Source organism: Octodon degus, unplaced genomic scaffold (genome assembly GCF_000260255.1).
Source record: "Octodon degus isolate 3935 unplaced genomic scaffold, OctDeg1.0 scaffold00025, whole genome shotgun sequence".
Lineage (NCBI taxonomy): Eukaryota > Metazoa > Chordata > Mammalia > Rodentia > Octodontidae > Octodon > Octodon degus.
The window spans coordinates 4,778,559-4,788,295 of record NW_004524601.1 but is presented as its reverse complement, the minus strand read 5'-3'; the positions used below and the strand labels follow the sequence as shown (position 1 = coordinate 4,788,295).

At 49.4% G+C, this 9,737-nt stretch overlaps 1 protein-coding gene across 3 annotated transcripts in view; it reads right to left on the bottom strand.

Annotated features, from left to right (window-relative positions):
- Window positions 1–9,737, bottom strand: part of Dnah7 (dynein axonemal heavy chain 7) — a 268,173-nt gene that overhangs the window by 37,022 nt on the left and 221,414 nt on the right. For all 3 annotated transcript variants that reach the window (XM_023712349.1, XM_023712350.1, XM_023712351.1), the window contains 3 exons: window positions 7,019–7,195; window positions 4,546–4,707; window positions 2,356–2,556 (listed from right to left, as the gene is read on the bottom strand). In XM_023712349.1, the coding sequence (XP_023568117.1) occupies window positions 2,356–2,556; window positions 4,546–4,707; window positions 7,019–7,195 (540 nt within the window). The remainder of the gene's footprint in view (window positions 1–2,355; window positions 2,557–4,545; window positions 4,708–7,018; window positions 7,196–9,737) is intronic.

Below are 9,737 nucleotides of genomic sequence, written 5' to 3'. Positions count from 1 at the left end.
GGGGAGAATCCCCTAGACATTCCAGACAACCACAGGCCAATGAACAGGACAGGAGGCACAGCTGTCCTCCCTGGAAGTGACAAGCGCCGAGAGTGAAATCAGAATACTGCAACCACACAGGAATGAGCAGGCCAGGCGACACGCACGGCGGCTTCTGCGTCTGGGAGGAGAGGGACTTTCAGGAGGAGAAACGTCTCCATGGCCCTGAAATGTCCTTCACAGGCCATTGGTTGAAATGGAGAAAGCTTCCCTTGTATGGTGGGGAACCAAGCACCTGTCCAGTGGTCAAAACCAGCATCACCAGCGAGGGACAGACGGGGCCACATGCTTCTGGACAGGGCACCCGCGGACTTAATGTACCTACCTCGTGTCTTGGCTAAGAGCCAATACTCCAAATCTATTCTTTAAAAACATCCAGCAAACCCAAACAGACAAAATCCTATTTAATAAATAGGAGCTAAACTCTAAAAGACAGAGAAAGGCTGGAGCAACAGCTCAAGGAGGCAACAGAGAGGCGGCAACTCCATGCAAAGCCACACCCTGGCACGATGCTCTCATGAGCAGAGAAAACCTTCCAGAGGACGCTGCTGGCTCGGATGACGACACAGAGATGTGAACAGCATGTAGACTTAGTGCATCCTAGTTAAGTTTCCTAAAGGTAATGACTGCACTGAGAGAAGACTGTATTCGCTCAAGTACACAGCCGGGTGTTCAAGGAGCAGAGGCCATGGTGTGCCTGGCTGACTGCAGCTGGCGCAGGCGTGCCTCTGTGTGCCCGTGCTGGGCACAGATGGGTGTGCACTGGGGATGTGCGTGAGTACACAAAAGACAGGACCACCACACCCTCTGCTGGTTCTGCACTTAGGGATTCAACCAATGGCTGATCTTTTGAAATTACTTTTAAAAAAGTATATCAGTGCTGAATAGATTTTTCTTTTGTCATTATTTCCTAAACAAGATGATACACTAATGACTATAGTCATTACAAGTGATCTTATATGTGTTATAAGTAATCTAGAGATGGCATAAAGTAGGTGGTGTGTGTGTGTGTGTGTGTGTTTTATGCACATTATTCTAATATATATCAGGGAATCAAACACCTGCATGTTTTGGTGTTCAAGGGTCTTGGAATCAGATCTTAACAGATGTTGGAGGACAAGTTCTGTTTAGATACCTATGTCACTGTCCACGTCCATCTTTATACCCGTCTCTATCTCTATTGAGACAGGACAGATAATTGCTAAAGCAAAGGGATATACTATCAGCAAGTTGAGAACACGGGTAAAGGAGACAGGGTGTTCCTTACACTGATTTTTATTCCCTAAGTTTAAAATTATTACCAAATAAAATGTTGAAACAGAAAGCTGCAGACTGCTGCCCTGGCATCTGAGATGTGGGTTGGAGGCAGGACTGTGCTTCCTACGTGCCTGTACCTCTAACAGCCGGGGCCACGCCAGAGGAAGCGCTGCATCTAGGAGAGTGGGCTGTGGAGCTCCATTCTGCAGGGGGCTCTGTCGTGTGCAGAGATCTCCTCTCCATCTGTAGCGGGGGACATGCACCCTTGGGGCTCGGTGACTGCGGAGCAGGCACAGGACAGGTCTGGGAAGCTCTACTAAGGCTAGATCAGCAGCTAAGTATGGGTACTTTTCAAGGGCCCAAGCTTTTGTTTAATGAAAGCACTTCTTTATGTTTAATGCTTTCTGTGGATATACATATAGACTATACTTAGATATCTAGGGTGTGAGTTCTTTAATGGTGAAACTTCCCAAGGTTCGCAACCCCTCTTAAAAAGAAACTCTTCCATTTTTAATTATTGTAAAACACTGTGAAATGATTTTAGGTCACAGACATTCATGCAGAATTCTAATCACGGAAGCAGTGGGTGTTTTCCCTGCTTGCCTGGTGGTGCTGAGAAAGAGCCTTATGAGTCCCATCCATCAAGGAGGGAAATCGTTTTGGCTCATTATGGTTAGACGGAGGAAATATTCTTATGCTTTAATTTAGAGACATGGCTCCAACAGCAGAGGGCTCAGTTAATATCCTGAAACAAGATTCTCCAAGCTTGCAGATTCGGACTGGGAATGCCTTACGGCTGACTTCAGAAATAGAAAGCTCCATTATTAATGGTCCCCCAGAAGCTCTCTGCTGAGCAGGAATGAGGCTGGTGGTGAAATTAAAGTAAAATATTAATAAAATTGACTTCAGCACAGTCAATAATCAGTAATCAAAACCAACTGCACTGCAGCCAGGGAATCCTATTTAATCTGCAGTTTTCCTGGTTGCATATCCCAGTCCCCCCGGACCCCTTGAAAGTGCATTCCAGGGCTGAGGGATTAAGACTTGGCCACTACTAACCAGCTTCTTGCAGCTGCTGAAGAACTCGGGGTCAGAGATGGGGTCCATGAGGTAGGAGCGGATGATGTTGGCTCGTAGGCCTTTCGGCGCCTCGTTGGTCATCTTGACTCCGTTCTGCAGCACAGACACGGGGAAGTTCGGGGATGGGTAGCTTGTCAGCCAGATTCGGAAATCAGGGTGCGTTGATTCTGGGCTCAACTCCTGGAAGAGAAAAAATCAAATGCAGACGGCTAAGTTGATAAAGCCCCCAGAAAAATTTCAAGGCCGTACATGTAAGGGACAGGCTAGAAGGTGGAGGGAGCATTTCTACACGATACAGCTACCACTGGTGAAATTTTCAGGAAAAACCCTGAAAAGCTGTCTCTGCCTCACAAGCAGCACACTTCGTGGTGAGGCCTGTGTGCTGTCTTTCTGGACAAAGTTAATTCCTGTGCTGCAAAGTTTACACAGGTGCTGGCCAGCTCAGAGTTAGCTAAAGTGAAGACCAAGGTGTCCCCCAAACTCTTCCAGCTGCACGCATGCTGCTAACGTACAGAAATCATTCTCTGCCCAGAGGCGGCTTAAGACTCAGCCCTTCTCCTTGCTATAGCTGACTGTGAAGCTAGGCGATGCACTGAGACAAGCTAATGCTAACCAGGAAGAGCTTTTTAAAGGCTACGCTTGAGGGCCAGAAGCCCTGCTGTCCTGAAGCACCAAGCTCGCTAATACTGTCAGCGCTGCTTGCACAAGAGCTCTCAGGGCTTGGGCTTGAGTCACAAAGAGGAGCAGAATCTCCCCAGCACTGCCACCCGAGGCTGTGCAGTCACCCAGTGGGCGCTTGTCCTGCTTCCTGGCCAGTCTCGCTCAACTGTCTGCATCAAAGGTGTCTGTGTTTCTTGCAAATTACATATCTTTATCACTAAAAAATTCTGTGCACTCATTTGGTGAAGGAGTGGGAATGAAAGATGTATGGATGCTTAACAGTGACAGTGAGTTGGGTGGGGTGTGTGCGAGAACATGCTTTCTTCTCTTTCCGGCTGTCCTTAAGCAAATGGTTCTTGGACCGTGAGCTAAGTTCACGCTCCCTCGGGACAGGCTGTCTCCTGTGACTCGGGGTGCACAGGTCATTGGTCAGCAGGTCACGAGACCCCCCGGAGACAGGCTCAAGGGCGAAGCCTCCAGTGGAAAGGACCAAGGATGAAAAGGGTGTCGAGGCCAATAAAAACCGGGATCCTTCTTCAGGCAGGAATGACATTCAGCAGGGCAGCCTCTGTGCTTGGGACAATGAACTCCAGCTAAAGAGAAGTTAGTGGTGGGTGGGTTCCAAGATCAGGAGAAAGTGAGCCATGCAGAGCTCAGGGGTCGGCACAGGCGGGGCACTGGGGTGGTCGGAGCCAGCCAGCCAGGCCGCTGGCCTGTGCCCTGCACTCAACAAGAAGCCACTGAAAGGCTTGGGCAGGGAGGTGCTTCTCATCCGCTAATTTAGTAAGTGTTTCTCAGTCATCTCCAGTGGTCCGGCACCAAGGTGGTCGGACGCAGGACGGAGCAGAGCTCTGAGACAACAGCACCAACTCCAGGGTCAAGCAAAGGGAAGTGGTGCCGTGTGGCCCGCAGGACAAGCCCATTGTCCCTGATGTCTCTGCCGTCAGTTGGCCCATGACATTGTGTCATGACCTTGGTGACTGAGTGGCTGTTTACAGGTTGTTTAAGAAGGGAGAGAGAAGGGGCTAGAGTCACAGCTATTTCCCGGGACACATGTCCTCTGCGTGTGCCGTTGCCATGGAGGGCCAGGGGGTCTCTTTATTGCACTGAGCCATGTGGAGTTTTCCTCCAGATATTTCTGCCCCAAAAGAGCAGAAGTTGTGAACCCTACAGAGAGGGCGGGAAGAGCGAATGACACTGACCTCCATGGCAGGTGAGGGGCAGAGGAGCGGGGGCCCCCTCTGCAGGCTTCTGCTTTATGCTGGCTGCAGGGACTTGTTCTGTCCTCTGTGTATCCCCACAAACCCCAAGCTGGCTCATGACTGCCCCGTGCCTGACTCCATCTCTGAGCCCTCCCTGCAGATGACCGGATTCCCACCCCTCCGGGTGAGCCCTCACCCAAAGAGGGCACTCAACTCTGTGCCCTTCCTGCTCCTGTGGACAAAGTTCTCCACAACAGCTGGGGCCAGCGGTGTGACTGCAGGAACCCCAGCTACCCTGCAGACTTACCTCACAGACTTTCTCAAGGGTCGGCATCCAGGAGGTAGCCAGGTGACAGTTCTGCAGGACCACCCAGGTGCCCTCCTTTATGGCTTTCTCTACCATCTTCATCGCGATGGGCCCCTGGCCTTGGCCCAGAGATAAAGAGCTAAGTTTTGCTCCCCCGTACCCCTGTGTATGAGAAAAATATAGGCATCATCTAGCACCCCAGTTTTAGAAGAATCAATACTGTCCTACAAAAACTGTTAACATTAACTATTAAAATGTAATTATGTACCATACTGCAAAGCTTCAAACCCACACAGCTCTAAAGCACTCTAAATTAATGAACACTTAAAATGAAAAGTCAACTCACATAGGAAGCAATCATGGTACTAAGTGGAAAATTCTGCAGGGCCTTTGGCTGTTGGTATATGAATGAGATAAAAAAGGTTAAGAAAGGGCTGGCCAGATAGCTCAGTGGACTAAGTGCCTACATAAGCAAGCACAGTGCCCAGGGTTCAATCCCCAGCAATACATGCTGCATCATCCCTGTCCCCAGGCGTGCTGAGCTGGCCACCAAGACCGGGCGTGATGGTATAAGCCTGTGATCCCAGTGCTAGGGAGGCTGAGGCAGGAAGATCACTACGAGTCTAAGCTATGTAGTGAGACCCTATTCCAAATATATTATAAACAAAACAAAAAGTTAAGAAAACTTTCAACACAGTATCTTGTGGCAAGCCCTAAAATGCAAAGCTGTAAAGAAAACTGAAGAGACAGATGAACTTGTCCTGTGTCTTTAGTTTCTTTGAATATTTTGGAAGGGCCTCAAATGACAGCAGCAGTGGATGAGCAGGGTCATCTGGCCTCTCAATGCCTGTGGCTTTGTCCCTGGACCAGGACCTAAACAGGTGCTGTCTAATGTGGAGGAAAGTGAGGAGCTGGAGTGTGCTCCCGGGGTCACTGTGCCCACATTCCTTTGGAGAAGTCGGTCCCACATGACTTCACCTCCACGCCGCCCCTTCCTGGGCCATGAGAGCCGTACCTACCACTGCTCCTCCCTGCTTTCAAGCGTCCCCTAGTGGTGGCCTGTTTCCACTCTGCACCACTCAGTTCTTCACACTCCATCAAGGGTAGCTTTATCAGGGTCAGGTTACAGCGTGTCCCTTTGTTACTTAAAACCCCAAGGTATTCTCCCACCCACAGGACTTACTCCAAGTCCTCACTGCAGTCTACACAGAGCCCTGTCACCATGGACCTGTTAATGGTGACATGTCAGTTCCATGAGTTAAGAAGCACCTAGCACGTTAGCAGACATGGCCCTGGGCTATCTGGGTGGGTCATGGAGGTCATGGGGACTTTAATCTGGTCCATCCCTCCCCCCAGGCCCCTTGGCTCAAGTGCTGCTCCCCTTCTGCTTCTGCTTTGCCATGAAACCAGCCGGCCATGGCCGGAGTCCCCTGAGACCATGAGGTACATAAACCTGTCCTCTGTTAAGCTGTGGGTTCTGGGGACTGAGTCACAGCAACAGGGCAGCTGCCCAGGGTGACCTTTCGTCTTCTGGTCCCTCACATACCTCAGACTTCTCCAGCCATGACAGCTCCATTATGACACTTAAGTAAACCCCAAGTAGTGCCATGCTAGTCAGTCAGACCTCTAAGATGAAAGAATTACACCCAAGCAAGAGAAGGGCAGCTATGAAGGCTGAAGTCGGCCATGGGGACAGTATTTTGATCTGTAAGCTGATGACCTCGAAGAGCCACACTGCTGCTCCATCCTTCGGGGTCCCTTCTCTGCAAGGCACATGTCACCACTCACCACCCAGCACTCTGTAAGACTAAGAGGAAACGTGTAGAACAAGGTGGGGCGAAGTCAACAGAGTAGGATACTGTGCGCCCAGTAAAAGTTACGGTATTGATTTTAGAAACTCCAGTAGGTCACCCCAAATGGCACTTTGATTGTACCACTGGGGGAAAAGCTCAACTCAGACATGCCACCAGCTGGTCAGCATGACACCAGAGCGTTGTAGTGAATCCATTCAGATAACTTTTCAAGTCTAGAAACACTGATAGTAGAATGTCTTCATCTGATGGTGAACCTCGTAGACCTTTCAGTGGTAACAGTTAGCTGCAGCACGTGTGCTGTGGGTTCGCTCCCACTGGACAGTAGTGGACAACTGTCCTGCAAAGTGGAAGGGGCTCCTTTCAGAGGTGGGAGGGGTCAGAGTCACAGAGGACCACCCCAGGCTCCCTGAGAGCTGATAGAGTCCTTTGTTCCAAAGTGGAAGAGAAACAAACATTAATTTGGATAAGGAGCTACTTATAAAGGACACCGTCATCAAAGTATCATTTTTCAGGGACTCCATCCACCTCTGGAACCCCAAGGCATTCCCAGGCTGAGTGACAATGTCTGCCTTTTTCTTACCCCTTCAGATTTCAACCATAAACAAACGGTGCTTTTGGAAAACCTAACAACATCAGATGACCTCAGCTGCTGTGCGTACCTGGTCATCCGCAAACCTGAGGAGTGCGGCCATGGGGTCCGCCCCAGGAGACAGCACGAAGATCAGGGGCGCGCAGCAATGGCTGTCCCCAAACGCTTTGGACAGGTCAAAGGGGGGCGGCTCAATGAATGCACGCCCCAATTTGTTGATAATATATTCCTGCAACATTGGAATAATCTGCAAAATGACAAGAACACACGTCAAAGAGCTTTCAAGTTGCCCTTAAGGCCGCAGGCAGTTCAGACTCCAAGCTCATGGTCTAGCTTAGGGCTGCAGAGGGGTCGGGAGTGAAAGTGTCACTGTGCACATGAAGGTGACAGAGGAGGGGCTGACGCTGGATCAGAGGCATTTTTCTTCTGCTCTAATGACTTCTATGGGCAAGATAAATGAAGAAACTCTAAGTTTTAAAACGCTATGTTTCTGGGTCGTGGAGATAGCTCAGTAGTGCTTGCCTGGCAAGTGGAAGGGCCAGAGTTCAATCCCTGTTTCCACCAAAACATAAAAATAAACAAATAAAACACTATGTTGTAAAAACTCACAACACAGAGATAGGAATTTCATGTAAGTTCTACAGTTTTTCACACCCAAGAGAGGACTTAGAGGAGGGGGAGCCACGCAGCCCAGATGTGGACGGCACCCCACTGTCTGGCATTTCTCAGAGTGGCCAAGTTATCTGCTACAGGTGTGAGACAAAACAGGAGCCTGGGGCTTGGGGACAGCTGTGCTCACCGCAGGGCTGCTGAGCGTGTGGCCTCAGCTGTGCCACCTTTGCGGGTGAGGGTCTGCCCTGGCATCTCAGGGTGACAGAGCCAGCCAACCATTACCCAGGGGTGGCTGGAGAGCACAGCAGAGGTGGCTGCCCCGTCCCATGTCCGTGTCTCCTTCAAGAATCACGAAGCTAAGCAAACCTGCGTGCTCTTCCTCCTCCTGCCTCTTTCACGCTTCCAGCCACTCTGTCAGCAAGGAGCCCAGCGCATTTCTTTTTCCTTTCAGTCCTGGAGATGGAACCAGGACTCTGGGCTTGCCGGGCAAGTGCTTATGCTACTGAGCTGGCTCCCCAGCTGCATTTTTTTAAAAAATAAAATAATTCGTAAGATTTTTATTGAACACCTAATGTGAAAGACATCTGCTTTTCTAGAATCTTTGCTCTGGCAGTTTTCAGTACTTCACGGGGGCCTCACAATCTGTACATAATAAAATCATGGGTGACAAACGGTCCTTTCTTGTGGTACTGAAGACTGACTTAGGGCTGACGGAGCCACACCCACAGCCCACACACTTATATCTTTCTAATTGATGTACATTATTTTATATATTTATAAAATTTTGTAGACAGCGTCTCCCTAAGTTAGTCAGGCTTGGCTTGAACTGGCCATCGCAGTAGGACAGGCCACTGGATCAGGAAAGGCTCCTCGCCATGCTGGAGGGAGCAGTACTGTGTAAAGGCAGCAAGGCAGCCGCCTAGCTGTGCTTGCCCCGGCCTGCTCAGGTGCCTGCTAGGATGGGAGGGCAGCACGGCGTTGCCTATTACGGGCAGACTCCGGCTTGCTGGACCTCTCGCAATTATGGGCCTCAGGGGATCAGAGGTCTGCAACCCAGATAACTCAGCTTATCACCCTGAAGCCAATTTCAAAGACACAGACAGATTTACCTTACAGCTTCTTTAAACAAAAGATTCTGTATCCTAACCCTAAAGTATCCTGCAATAGGTCACAGTGAAAGAAAAAGAAAAATTATCAGGAGAAAAAAAATCTGCCCATGACAGAAAACAAGAAAACATTCCTATAAGCATTAACAATAAAAACAAATAAAGCAAAACCAAGCTTTCTTTTCACCGCACACAAAACTCACCAGCTCATGTAAGATAACTTGGTAACTCAGAAAAGGAGCAGAAACAAATATCCATTTAAAAGAACAGCCTACCTAGACAACGTGGGTATTTAGTTTTTTGCATAGTTTAACTTTGCAGGCCACCTTAGCCCGAAACTCCTGGCTTCTCTTCAGGAAGCCGCTGCAGACCCAAGTACTGTTCTACCGTGTGGTTGCTGAGGTACCCCCTTTAAGAGAATAAAGATGTGCTTCTTAAGATACAGCCCTCCATAATGCCTTCTGAAGTTTGCTTTCTCTTGTTGTAACTCAAAAATGAGGCAGGCTCAAAAGTTTAAAAAGCACTTTATTTTAGCTGGTACCCAGCGGCAACACTCGGCACAAAGTGCCTAAGTGCACGCTGAAGGGGGGAGCGTGGGGTTTATAAAGCTTAAAACCACAAAGCAGGCAGGGGACAACTTGAGGTGTTCAAAAAGACATGGCATCTGTTGAGACTAGATATGGTTATAGGTCTGGGGAAGTCCTTGGAATTTATGGGTGCAGGAACAGCAGTTGACATTTTTTGGAACTCAAGGGTAGGGTGAGGGCTTGGGAAACAGAAGTTCTGTGAGATAGGCACACATTTTACAGCAGTTGACGTGGCTCACTAAGACGGCGCATACAGAACAGGATAGCGGCGCTTTGGTCACTTGTAACACTCTTTTCTTCCTCCTCTCTCTCTCTCTCTCTCTCTCTCTCTCTCTCTCTCTCTCTCTCTCTCTCTTTTAGAGACAGGGTTTTAGTATGCAGCTCAGGCTGGCCTTGAGCTCACTTTGTAGCCCAGGTTGGCCTCAAACTTGCCAGGACCCTCCTGCCTCAGCCCTGCAAGTGCTGGGAGTACAGGCATACACCA